This window comes from Drosophila melanogaster, chromosome Y (genome assembly GCF_000001215.4).
Source record: "Drosophila melanogaster chromosome Y".
Taxonomy (NCBI): Eukaryota; Metazoa; Arthropoda; class Insecta; order Diptera; family Drosophilidae; genus Drosophila; species Drosophila melanogaster.
The window spans coordinates 353,343-368,027 of NC_024512.1; the positions used below are offsets into that span (position 1 = coordinate 353,343).

The following is a 14,685-nucleotide window of genomic DNA, read 5'->3' on the forward strand; positions in this document are numbered from 1 at the left end:
ATATATTATATATTATATATTATATATTATATATTATATATTATATATTATATATTATATATTATATATTATATATTATATATTATATATTATATATTATATATTATATATTATATATTATATATTATATATTATATATTATATATTATATATTATATATTATATATTATATATTATATATTATATATTATATATTATATATTATATATTATATATTATATATTATATATTATATATTATATATTATATATTATATATTATATATTATATATTATATATTATATATTATATATTATATATTATATATTATATATTATATATTATATATTATATATTATTATTATTATTCGCATTAGCGAATCTCGTCCTAAATTCGGAGGTGGACTCGCTAGCAACAGGAGGACCAACAAGATACCCGTACGGCTGTAGAGGCTCACCAGGGTACATCGATTTTGCACTGACAAAGGGTGTGCTGGGCATCCACGCTAATATAAGTGCGGTTGTTGAGCTTAGCTCCGACCACCTGCCTCTGGTAATTACGCTGGATGCGGGGGCAATATCCTACCCTAAGATGGAGCGGCTTATCACTAGGCGTACTAACCTGGAGGTATTCCAATCGCAACTGGAGTCCACACTGCCCCTCAACACTGCCATAAACTCTGGACAGGACGTTGATGATGCTATCGAACTGCTCACCAACAATATCAAGTCAGCAGCTAGATTGGCAACTCGCAGCATATCTCGGCAGCCCGCGGCAGATCGAATCCCAATACCCAGGGAGATCCTGCTGCTTATAGCTGAGAAGAGGCGCTTACGCACTAGGTGGATGAGGTCTCGGCACCCGTCGGACAAAACGGAATGGAACCGAGCTCTGAGTAGGCTCCGATGCGCGTTGGTGCTGCACAAAGCCGCATGGTTCGACGAAAGGCTTGCCAATACCGGAGTCGAAAGCGAAGCGACGCATTCGCTGTGGAAGGCCACGCGCGCAATCAAAAGGCGTTGCACGAGGAAGGCGCCTCTAGTCGATAGCAACGGGACATGGTGTCGGACCGACTTGGGACAAGCGGAGGTATTCGCTGCGCACCTCGCCGAGCGATTTCAACCATTCAAGCTTGCCAGCCTGCAACAGGTTGAAGAAACTCAGGACCAGCTGAACCAAGCGCTTCAAATGGATATGCCAATCACGCCGTTTGAACCCTGCGAGGTAGCCGAAGTCATTGTGCGCCAGAGTAACAACAAAGCACCTGGACATGACGTTATCTGCAACGCCACATTGAAGGCCCTGCCCAGACAAGCGATCCTCTACATAACGTTGGTTTTCAACGCTATTGTGAGGTTGCAATACTTCCCTTATCAGTGGAAGCTCGGGATAATCTCCATGATCCACAAACCTGGCAAGCCGGAAAGGGAGCCCGCCTCCTACCGGCCGATCAGTCTCCTCCCTTCAATTTCGAAGGTGTTTGAGAGACTGATTGCTGTCCGGATTGTAAGGATTATGGAAGCCCAGGGGATTACCCCTGAGCACCAGTTCGGTTTCCGTGCTGGCCACTGTACTGTCGAGCAGCTCCATCGAGTCGTCGAGCAAATTCTGACTGCCTACGACAGTAAGGAATATTGTAACAGCCTCTTCTTGGACATTCGAGAAGCGTTTGATCGAGTGTGGCACATTGGACTCCAACTGAAAATCAAGCAGACGCTGCCTGCTCCATATTTTGGGTTGCTGAAATCGTACCTGGAAGGAAGGAGGTTCGCTGTGCGCTTTCATTCAGCAATTTCCACCGAGCACAACGTGGCAGCTGGTGTTCCACAAGGTAGTGTCCTCGGCCCCCTGCTCTACTGCCTGTATAGCCACGACATGCCGCAGCCAGATGTAAGCCTTTATGGGAAATCTATGTTGGCCACATTTGCCGATGACGTGTGCGTCACCTACAGGTCCCGATGCGAGCACGACGCAGCCGATGGTATCCAGGACTTTGCATACCGGTTCTCGGAATGGGCAAGACGATGGAATATTGGCATCAATAGCAGTAAATCCAACAACGTCTGCTTCACTTTAAAGCGGAGAACGCCACCGCCCGTCTACATCGAGGAAGTCCCCGTACCACAGCCGAACGCAGCAAAGTACCTTGGAGTGCTTCTGGATCGCAGACTCACATTTTCCAAGCATGTGACCGACATCAGAACGCGCCTACGTGCTAAGGTGGCGAAGCACTACTGGCTACTTTCTTCGCGCAGTAAATTGTCGCTATCCAACAAGCTGACAATTTACAAACAGATCCTAGCACCAAACTGGAAGTATGGGTGCCAAATCTGGGGCTTAGCCTGCGACAGCCACATCAAAAGGATCCAGGCTATTCAAAATAAGGTAGCAAGACTCATCACCGGCTGCGAGTGGTTTGTTCGAAACACCACCCTGCACAGAGACCTGAAACTCGCAACGGTATTTGACGAAATAAACAAGCACTCGAGCAGATACCATGACAGGCTGGAGCGCCACAGAAATCGGCTGGCCAGCGCTTTAAACAGATCTCGCCCACCAAGGAGGCTCAATAGAAGGCAACCGAGGGATCTCATTACCCGATCTCCTTTGACAAGGGTCCGCAGAAGCTGACGCTTATCTTAAATCCTATTTGTTATATGTGATTGTTATGTAATTGTAGTTAAATTACTGTAAATTTGAAAAAGCTAACTATAGTTAGCCGGCGAGCCCAAATGGGCTGAATTAATAGATAAGAAGGACACAAAGGGGATTCAAGACTTCCCCGTATGCCTTAATAAATAAATTAATAAAAAAAAAAAAAAAAAAAAAAAAAAGTAAGATCCTATTGAACATGAAGACTATAGTGATACCTCTTCACGTTTGATTGCCACGGTTGCCACGTAATCAAACCGCCCAAAATGTTTACTTGTACTTTTTTAATATTATTATTTATCTTGCAAATTTCAAATATATACCAATATATTTTGGCCACGCCCCAGGAATTTAATTTTTTTTTAATTTTTCCAAATTAGAAAATAAAAGAAGTGGAAACATTTTTTAACCTGATATTGGACATAGAAGATCTACGAATACTTCAAGAAATGTACAGTATATCGGATTATCTATATATTTATGTGCCCGAAGAGCCAGTCTCTTCTTATGAATTTGTTGAAGAAAGCAACAAGCTGCGATCTGAAATAGGTAATTTGATGCCGAATCCGTTTTATAAAATTTATATAAAATTTGTACACCTTTTTATAGAACGCATACTAGAAAAGAAGTCTGTTTGTATGGAACGAGCGGTTGTTGATATAATAAACATGTTTATTGACTTGCTTGATTTTGAGCAAACGGATTCAAAAGGACGACGCGTGTTTCAACTTCCTCCAGAAAAGCTTAATGACACTAACTGGCGGACTGAAGGTTTTTTACCTATCGACAAGTGGGACTTTATACAATTTCATAAAATATATCGAACAATTTATCTTGCTCCTGAAGACGTTTTAAGGACTCTACAATTTCGTAATTATGAAAACATACGGTATGAACTTTACCATTTAAGAAATGACTGTATGGATTTGTTTTCATATTATAATTCAAAAATAATATTAGCACTGGTAGCTGGATCTAAGAGGTCATTGGATTTTGTTCGACAAAATATACTCAGGTATGGCCAGCACCTTTTTTCTAGAAGCACTTTACACAGTTTGCTTTAAGAATAAGTAAAGCTTAATAATTTATTAGAAAAACGTTGAATTGATTTTTCGTTTAACAAACAAGAGACTATCAGATACCTGTTACTCAGCTAGTGTGAATGCGACCGAGAAATTTATTCATTTTTCTGGGATACCGATAGATATTGAAGAATAGAATGGGAAACAATTTTAAAATTTGTTCAAAAGTGTTGCTTGGGGAATAAAACGAGAAAAAATGTAAAAATTGTGTGTGGTTGTGACTGGCTCGGCGGCTTTATGACAAATCTTGACGTGGCATAAAGTTTTTTGGCAAATCGACAGAAATTTATTAAACTAGTTATGAATACATTTCGACAAATGGCTTAAAAACTTGGGCGCTTGGTAACATCGGACAAAATATTTGCGCTAAGTCTTTGTAACTAGAATGTTCATGTTGAATTATAACTGTTGAAAATACAAAAGTCACACTTATGCAAAGTTGCGTGTATGTGGCGAGTGATGAAATTAAGAGGATCATGTAAGAGAGAACGCGCTCTATTATTGTTCTCTTTGTATTCTGTCATTGTTGTTTCTCACATGCATGTTAGAGAGTAATCGGGCTATTCGCTTGCGGACAACGAGAGAGTGCAGTTCTATCGGTTGCTTAAATAAAATTATTATTGAATAGTTAGAACAATGAGAGTGTTTCACTATTTGGTTGATGGGCTGGCTTATAATATACATACTTAAACGTATTATATTATATTAAATTCAGTCACATTTTCGGCCAAGTGGTGAAATATTTTAATTGTGCGAATAAGAATAATTAAAATAAATAAAAGTGAATTTTCTTATTTAAGTATATGAATTTATTGAATACAAATACATATCGGCTTTGAGAAATACATACGTATGCATGTATAACGATACACAAAAACGTTTGGTTGTATATACATAAGTGTAAAAGAAGTACAGCAACGAAAAGTGATTCTAAGAAGCGCAAGGCAAACGAAGAAACAAAGAAGTAAATAAAATAAGATGGTAATAATGTTAGAGAGGGACAGGCTCAGATGGCGACAGAAACAAAGCCAGAACGTGCACAAAAAAAAAGCACAAAAATAAAGAAAATATTGAACGCCCACTATTTGTAATTAATTCGGATGTATGCGGTCCGATTACGCCCGCAACTATTGATAATAAAAATTACTATGTAGTATTTATTGATCAATATACACATTATTGTGTGACGCATTTAATAACTTATAAATCGGACGTGTTCTTTGTATATAAAGATTTTGTAGCAAAGAGTGAGGCTCATTTTAATTTAAAAATGGTTAATCTATATATCGATAATGGAAGAGAATATCTCGCTAATGAAATGAGTGAATTTTGTGTCGAAAAAGGTATCAGCTATCACTTAATGGTTCCTCATACCCCACAACTAAATGGTGTTGCAGAGCGGATGATTAGAACAATCACTGAAAAAGCTCGCTCTATGATTAACTGTACTAAGCTAAATAAAAGCTTTGGGGTGAAGCTGTTTTGACAGCAACATATTTAATTAACAGGTAGAGTAGAGCTTTAAAAAATGTAAGAAAAACACCATTTGAGATGTGGCATAAAAAGAAGCCAGTATTGAAATATCTAAAGATATTTGGCTCGACAGTATATGCACTAAATAAAGTGCGAAAGCGAAAATTTGACGAGAAATCGATCAAAACTATACTTGTCGGATATGAGCCAAATGGCTATAAGTTGTGGATTGAGAACTCGAGTAAATTTATGACAGCTAGAGATGTAGTGGTGGATGAAATAAACATGAAATCGGTGACTTCAAATGAAAATGACTCTGTGGAAAAACATGATGTTTTTGACTAATACAGTGATTCTCTAATTGAAGAGAATGAAGAGTCGAATTTATCATTGCAGGAAAATTGTGAATCTATGGATTCGAAGTCTAATGAAAATCCAAATGAAAATTCCACTTGTGTCGAGAATACCGATCCAGTGGCTGAAACTGGTGATAAAATAAAAGAAAATAAAAATCAAGAACAAATTAGACGCAGTGCACTATGGTCCAGAATTCGTTTTTTTTTGGCATAAAGTCTAAATTTTTATGTCAATATATCGTCCTCTAGCAATTATTTTCTAATAGAAAATTGATCATAGAAATAAAAACCAAAAACAAAATTGACCGAAAGCTTCACTAAATCGTTTTATGAGCTTTTAAAGTTGAAGTTTTAAACAGCTGATTGAGAGAATGCAATTCCCGGCTAATTATTTGTTTACTTTTGCACGTAGTACGATCGTTAATACGCATCCAAAAATTATAGTAAAATATGGAAAATAAATGTCAAGGTATGATGTTTTTAACGTATATATGTAATATATGTGTAGTTGTACTGTTTTTATGTTGTGTGACATCCAATTTATGTGTATTTTAACAGAAAATTCTAACGTGTCCCCTGTGTTTCGTGGAGTATAACTAATTTTCTGACAATTTCTGACAAAAGTTAAAAACGTCAGTTTGTACCTTTAACTATTGTCTTTCACGGTAAAGTAATATCTTTTGCCCATTTTTGCTCGTTTTCTTAAAAATTTGATTTTATATAGGCAAGTTCGAGTTCTCACATAGCGACCTCCTGGACATTTGGAGGCGTAACAATAGACAAATAAGTTATGTTTCAGATTACGTTTATTCCGCAATCAACAACAATAATCAGGAATCGAAAAAGACAGAAGAGATTGACAAAAAAATAGTAAATTTTAAATTATTTATTAAAAAAAAACTGCCCGAGTGTAACAGACAACTAGACCGATTTATTTCCAAACATACCAAGTGGATGGCGTCTAAGATAACAATTGTTGTTAGTGATTTTTAAAACTCCAATATACCCCAGCAAATGGGACGCCGAAACTTATCGGATATCAAATCAATAATTCGGCGTTGGTTCCACTTGGATGCCTAGGCGAAAATGCGAGTGAAGCCCGGAATAAACTTTACAAAAGGGACCGATTATCACATGCAAGGAAAAATAGTCGGATCAATACGATGAGCGATATTTTCCACAGAGCTATTGATTCCTCGGACCCACTATTATCAACAATATGTTTAAAAGAAAGAGAGAGAAAAAATAGGAAAAAACCACTTCCGAAGGCAGTAATAAGTCTTTTGGAAATACAGTCTAGTCTTAAACCTGATCCATCAGACAAAATATTGGACTCACATTCTGATTCTGATTCGAGTTCAGATTCGGAAAATTATAATGTTGAGCTAGAAGAAGAAGAGGGCGATTATTTTTAAAACAATAATGTACACACTTTTATTTAAAAAAAAAAAAAAAAAATGAAATTTCGTTGACTCCTGAGTCATACCAGTAGTTAATATGGGAGGCAAGAGAGGGCGTGGTCGCACAGACAAATTTTGTGTGCAAACTATTTGTGGTTTAAAAACAAAATGTACAAAGTTTCAAGTCTGTAGCTCAATTTTTAGACTTTATGCCAAAAAAAAAAAAATCGAATTCTGGACCACAGTGCAGTGAGAGAATTAAAGATAAACCAAAGTAATCATATAGATTTTTAGAAAAGTATCTGAAGAATTCCCAAATGTGTTTAAATGATATACCCAATACATATGAGGAGATTAAAACTCATGAAGACAGAACCTTGTGGGAGGATGCCATAAAAGACGAACTAAATTCTCATTTTGTAAATAATATATGGTGCTTAGAGCAAATGCCTAATGATAAAAACATAGTAGATGGCAAGTGGGTTTTTAGTATAAAACAAGACGAAAATGGTTATTTACTTAAATATAAGGCAAGATTGGTAGCCATGGGATTCACCCAAGAATATATGATGGATTATGATGAGACTTTTGCACCAATTGCACGAATTTCTAGTTTTAGATATCTTTTAGCTTTTTTGAATCAATACAATTTATTTTTGTCAAAACAAAACCTTTTTTAAATGGAGCACTAAAAGATGAAATTTATATGAAGATTCCAAAAGGAATCATGATGAAAATAAAGTATGTAAACTTAATAAAGCCATTTATGGTCTAGAACAAACTGCAAGATGATGGTTTGAGATATTTGGAAGTGCACGACAAAATTTTGGTTTTCGGAATGTAGAAGTAGACAGATTTATTAGGTAAAAAAAAATATAATCATTATTTAAATAAAATTACAAGCGTGGAAGCGGAGACGATTAACATCTTATTCGTAGAGCGAAAGAATTAAATCTAATTGTAATTTGCGAAGAGAACACTTGACTTAGACTTATTTACTTCTTTATTTGTTGAGCTAAAAGAGGCTCTCTTATGTATTTCTATGAATTGAGCGCTCTCTTGAGTGGATCGCGCATGGATCCTGGATAAGCCAAGGATTTGAGCTGCGTGAGCGGTTTTGACAATTTGGTGGGAGTCGCGAATCCGGCTGCGGATGTTTATGTCTGGTGGATTGGGTGCCCTCTTGAGTGGATCGCCGAGAACTTGAGCTGCGTAAGCGGTTTTGACCCTTTGGTGGGAATAACGGATTCGGCAGCGGATTTTAATGTTTACATTAGGGCAGGCTGTCACCAAAACTAGGGTTCTAATGGAATACTTGAATTTATGACCTATATCCTACGGCATTCAGTAATTTGGTGTATCGATTTTGCTTTGTGGTAATGTATGTGTGTGTAAGTATATGTAGTTAAGTGTTATACTACTATATATATTCTAGATGAAGGAGATATACATAAAAATATATGTAGTCTTATATATTATTCTTATAATATTATGAAGGACGTACAACACTGGAGCCTCTGGGAACGCTGAAGTAGTATGCTGTCGTTCCGATTTTATTTTGATTCTAGGGCAGAGTTCTCGCTGATTAAGGAGGCTGCTTCACTGAGAAGAGGCATTGGAAACAGTACAGTTTGTAATACTCCTCAGATATTGGCAAATGTTACATTAAACGAACAGAAATTTGACACAGTTCATTCCAAAGTCGTATTCCACAAAGCCGCGTGTCTACGGGACAAGTCCAGATACGCCCATAAAGATTGAGTGTGGAGGAGAAAGAGGAAGTAAGAAGTTTGATTTAACAATTGATGAATGCAAACATTAAAAGACACAATTCCTCTCCGTTTGAGACACCAATACTACTGGTTAAAAAGAACAACGGTACAGACCGTCTCTGTGTCGACTACATAGAGCTTCACACGGTTGCCAGTGCTGATTAAAACATACGAGGGATACGGTCAGGGATATTATATCGAAAATGTAGAATAAAAACCAGTATCGTATCGATCACGTCGATTTCCTTTCCCGAAATCTTATACCTGAAGGCAATTTAAAGCCTATCGATATAGTTAAAAAACGCAATTGGTTACTAGCCAAATGAACTTAGTGAGGAATCGGCTAATAACTACTAGTTGCGGTTGGGTATATTATATCGAAAGATTCAAAGGAACGGGAAACCCCTTGCCCCTTAATAATGTACTTGAAGCCATTATGCATCTTGGTTGGAAGAGTACCCTTAAAAAAAATTATAAGTGCTATTGGTTTTTAGAAAATGTCCATCATCTGGCAAACTATAAGCTGAATTGCATCCGATTCCAATAGATTCCAATGTTGATAGATGCATTTACTAAATTGGTTTACTTTTCCCATACTATAAAAATGGATACAGATAGTTGCATTAAGTCCATCAGATCTGTAATATCATTATTTGCTCTCCCATCTCGTTTAGAAGCTTATTAAGGCCGTAGTTTCTCTGCTCTGCTCAAAAAAAAAAATATATATCTTCAATTAATTACAACTAGTAGTCGTGGTGGAGCGTAATATGAGAACACTGAAATCATTGTTAACTGTAGCTGAAACAGGCCAGGGGTCTTGGCAGGACGCTTAGGGTGAGGTTTAATTGGCTCTTAATTGCACGCCCAACAGGGTGACTAAATTTAGCCCATTAGCGTTACTTATTGGTAATGTAACTACTACTACTACTACATGGAAAAGAATGACAAATTCGATAAAATTAGATTTGACAGAAATAAAGCAACCGTTGTTAAAAATAATGTCGGGGACTACGTACTTAAGAATATAAACTTAAAGCCTTGAATAATAATCGCACATATAATTAGTACCATGAGTTGTTGCGAAAAATGCCTGAAACCGGGATTGCCAGAGAGTTTAAAGATGATCAAGGTGATCAGAAAATGGCCCAGGTCGAGCCAGTGAGAGCTGCGACATTGAAAATGGTCGTTGTGGCAATGAAAGTGCCGTCGGTGGAGCCAGTAAGGGCTGAGACTTTAAAATTGATTAATAAGAAAATGTAAACTTCTAGATCATTTTCGGATAGTACGTCTGCACACATGGTTCGCCGGCTTAATGATAACTGTGTGCCATGTGAGTTGGGCGGTTTAATGATAACGGTGTGCCATGTGAAAGCGGAAATTCTTTTTTACAAATTGTAAACACAGGTCAGAAAGGCCTTATCAACGCAGTTTGGCATGGGCATGAATGGGACCGATGGAGTCCGCTAAAAGTCACTACAGTTTGTCTGTGTAGTGGTGTATGAAAAAAAATAAGAAAGGAAGACGCTTGGACTCTTTTAATGGGTCTACAGATTATGGATCGACATGCTCAATATTTACCAGGTAATTTCTGGAGCTCAAATTCAAGAAAACTTCCAAGGAGAAGATGACCCAGCCTCCCTTCCCACAGCAGCTACTGTGCATAGTGCACCAGAAGTCAACCAAAATAATATTTCAATAACAGAAAGACCTCTTAATTATAATAACAGACAATTCGAATTCATAAAAGACAAAAAAAATAAAATATTTCCGTAAAACTAGAATAAAAATCAGTTGTAAAGAAATCACTGATACCCTTGCGTATAATCAGTGGTTGACAAACAATAGTCAAGCCGTTGAGTCCCCTCCCGATCCCCCAGAATCCTCTCGAACACCCAGTTTTCGCCAACTCCGAGCCCATCAAGGAGTACATTAAGATCTCGCAAATCTGCAAGCAAGCGCACAATATGTGCTCCCAGTCCTCATATGGATCATATGGAAGCGCAAGCAGTGATATTGCTCCCGTTCATATATGGTACGCCTGGCTAGAGGACTGAACCCCCGAAAGCTATCGAAAGCTACGCACATACGGCAGGCTCGCTCCAGCAAACCTCACCGTACGGCGCACGCCTCAAGGCAACTTTGGGCAGCATTATTACCGTCTTGCTGTTCGAGACGGCAACGCCAACTTCCGCTCCCCCACGTTGCGCTCCCTCCTCACTTTTTTCTCTAACCCGGCTCGGGAATTTTCTTCCACGAAAAGAATCAAGTCATCCGCTTATGCACTCAGCTGGCTGGAGGCGCTGAAGCAGTACATCCATCAGTAGGTCCCAGATAAATGGGACGCTGATTGACCCCTGCGGGCAGCCTCTAGTTACCGGTACATCCACAGTACCGGAACTGTTCTGATCACTGTTCTTCGGCCTACGACAGCACCCCATTCGACGATTTCAAATGGTTCTTTAAAGTCAAAAGGCTGGTGTCAACACTGCTGGCGTCAACACTGCTCTCCATACTTCGACCTTGCCGAAATCCAAATTGGATCAGCATCTTTCCGGAAGAACCTCTCTCACACAATTCACCATGATTGCATCGAGAACCTTACCAAAAACTGGTAGCAAGCATATATTCCTCTGTATGGGGAGGTCTCACACTTGTCCTTATCTGGTCCTTTGAGTAGCGAGACAACTCTTGAGACTATTCGGCTGGAAAGAGCTAGGTGCTGAGTTATTGAGCCAGTCCAGTCAACCGGGAAACACAACCACCGGGCCGGTGGGTCTTCTTTCGCAATGGCAATCGGTGCTTCGGACTCCGCAACTATGAAAAAATCGGGGAGGAGCACTCGTGCAGTCGGTTTGTGATCAACTCGCCATTCGCGCAGCGGGACCCAATCTTCGTTTATTTTCTGCGGCCTTCTTCCTTCAACGACCAGACATACGCCATAATCTGTGGTGAGGGTCTCCACTGGCATACAGATGACATCAGCAGCAGCGCATTGTCTCCGATCCCGTGAGTCGGACTCCGAGCTCGATGGTCGCAGCTAGGCTCCAGTCACGGTTCGCTTCGATAGAGATAAACATTAATCTCTAGCTTGCAGCCGTATATCGGGCATGCGTTCGAGAGGGTTGCCCTCTTTGACGGCATTTATGACAGTCATCGGGTTTTGGCACATTTCCGTGCTCTGGCCTTGTTGCACCCACGCAGGCTTAGGGGATGGAGTAGGTGCGGAATTGTGATCGGCATCGTAACGAAAACAAGCTTCGCCATCGCTCGGCCTCAATCTCTAGCACATTTATACACATCACATAACGTCAGTCGAAGTAGTTTTCATGGAGCTCCCTTCATGAATTCCTCCAGACGTCATAGACGACGTACTTCGGCTTCTCGGCAGCGTTCCGCGTCGCATTGAGTCCGACTTCGGGGAATCTTTTTGAGGACACCACCTTTTGCAACTCTCCAAGTGCATGATCGCACCACCACCTCGACAGAGCTCTCTTACCTCATATACCCTGATCCCGAGGGGAGTGAAACTATAGCTCCCACCTTTTCGGCTATAGCCTTCCCTGACAGCGCTGGGTTGTCACACTTCACTTCATATGGACAGAAGGACAGACGGACATGACCAGATCGTTTCGGCTATTGATTCGAACAAGAATATATGTAATTTCTATGGTCCTTCTGCCTGTTACGTTATTTTCAACGAAATTGTAATATACCAGAAGTCAACAAAAATCATATTTCAATAACAGAAAGACCTCTTAATTATAATAACAGACAATTCGAATTCATAAAAGACAAAAATAATAAAATATTAACGTAAAACTAGAATAAAAATCAGTTGTAAAGAAATCACTGATACCCTTGCGTATAATCAGTGGTTGACAAACAATAGTCAAACCAAAGACTAACAAAGACTAACACCATACAATTTTGTTGCACACGATTTTTTCAAAGTGGCTCTAGAGGTGGCTCCAGGCTCTCTTGTGACAGCCGACAACTTTATGTGTGCACACGTATGCTCATGCCTCTTAAATTTGACAAAATATATCCTTCACCCTAGAAGTTTTAAACTTTAAATGTATTGTATTTTTGATCAATTGACAAATAGTCCAATCTATGTATATAATATCACAGAATAAATTTCAGCTTGCCACGGTGAAAAATTAATGAGGCAATGATTGTTGAGTGCTTGTGTCCGCATTCTGTGCCTCAAGATATGACTTTTGCAATAAAGAGTTATCATATTTTTATTTACAAATTTGTATTTTCTACTACGTATTTTTTTTATGAAATATTATTTCTCAATGTAATAAGTTCTTTTGGAAAATGTATGATTTAAATTATAGTAGTTATATTAATATTCTTCGTATTTGCATTCATTTAATTATAGTATATTATATAAATGACTTACATCTGACTTAATAATAATTTATGTAAATTATCAATTTTTATTATTTAAAATTAAAATAAGGTTCCCTGTATACCGATTATTACATATATTACACATTATTAATTATCAATATAAATATGAATATGTAAACGGTAGCTAATTCGAGCGGAGATTATAGTAAACGATTTATAAAATATTATAATAGTCAGTGCGTAAATTGTTAATTATTATTCTATTTTACCATATTGCTATGAAAATATGTAAATTCGTTTCTTCGATCAGAATAGATTTCGGCCCGAAAAATCGTCTTCTTACACCAGTGCGCTCTCAGCGTAAGCGAGCGGACAGAGAGCAATTTTGGCCGTCACCGAATAAGTGGCTGCATAGTGCCAAACCAATGTATGGCCGTTACGCATCTTGCTATTTTAGTGTCTTTGGTTAAGTCTTTACCAAACTAGGCTGGAGAGAAGCGGTAGAAACTGTCATGAGTCTATATAAAATTTAAAGCGAACAATATTTTATCGCTTTATCAATTTTACGTAATAAAATCATTGGAGCAACACATGATGCTATAACTAACCATGGTACAGTTTTAAACTTTCAAGCCATTCTCTCCAGATTGGATTTTATTTATAACCAATCCATATTCTCGAATCATAATTAAGCATCCTTAGACAGGGTCTCTTAAGCATTACAGAATTCTATTGTACAACGAGGTAAACAAGAAAAATACATTACTAATAAATAAAACTATAATAAATCGACAGCGAAATAACCAAGCATACGAAATAACCAAAAACAACTAGGAGCAACGCTCTTAGAATTTTTATTTCTGAATTGAACGGTTCAATCTCAGCAACACTCTTTTTCCTAAACAAACCAGACTTTCCAAATGCTATGGCAAAGTGTCAGGAACTAGAGTCTAACAACTTTCGAGCCCAATTTGCAAATAGGTATTATGGATTTAGAAATTAAAACAACCTAAGATGTAATCCGGTAGATCTCAGACAGAATAATAATACATAAATATAATAAATAATAAAGAGAAATTATTCTGATTGGAATAATTGGAATTTAAATGACAATTCTAATGTACAACCCCTACCAGAACCAATGCAGGTAGATAGTTCCATAAGGTACCAAAATCGTCCAAACAATAATAAACAAACAATAACAGAGTAATAAAAATAAAAGGGGGTATAATAATAACAGACAGAATTATAATCATTTTTGGCAAAGAAATAATTTTATTCGATATCTAGGACAAAAAACTGAACCGCAAATCCCAACAAAAAGGCAAAGCAACTGTGGGACCGTAAGGTATGAGAATAAATAACATTGATGAAGATCATTTTTTAGATCAGAACCCTACAGGGGAATGCTAGTGCCGTATTAGTAGTCTCTTACGACAAGCAAAGGCGGACTCTCTAACCCCACGGCGAAGACGTTGCGCTAAACACCACACCCTACGGAACGCGTCCTCAGCAAACGCTGCAAGCCGTTGAGTCCCCTCCCGATCCCCCAGAATCCTCTCGAACATCCAGTTATCGCCAACTCCGAGCCCATCAAGGAGTACATTAAGA

At 38.2% G+C, this 14,685-nt stretch overlaps 1 protein-coding gene across 1 annotated transcript in view; it reads left to right on the forward strand.

Annotated features, from left to right (window-relative positions):
* The window catches only part of kl-3 (male fertility factor kl3), a gene marked incomplete at its 3' end in the record, with an annotated part of 226,785 nt that overhangs the window by 16,962 nt on the left and 195,138 nt on the right, over positions 1-14,685 (forward strand). Inside the window, exons 4-5 of the mRNA NM_001111012.3 lie at positions 3,013-3,181; positions 3,242-3,647. Coding sequence (NP_001104482.3) covers positions 3,013-3,181; positions 3,242-3,647 — 575 coding nt within the window. The remainder of the gene's footprint in view (positions 1-3,012; positions 3,182-3,241; positions 3,648-14,685) is intronic.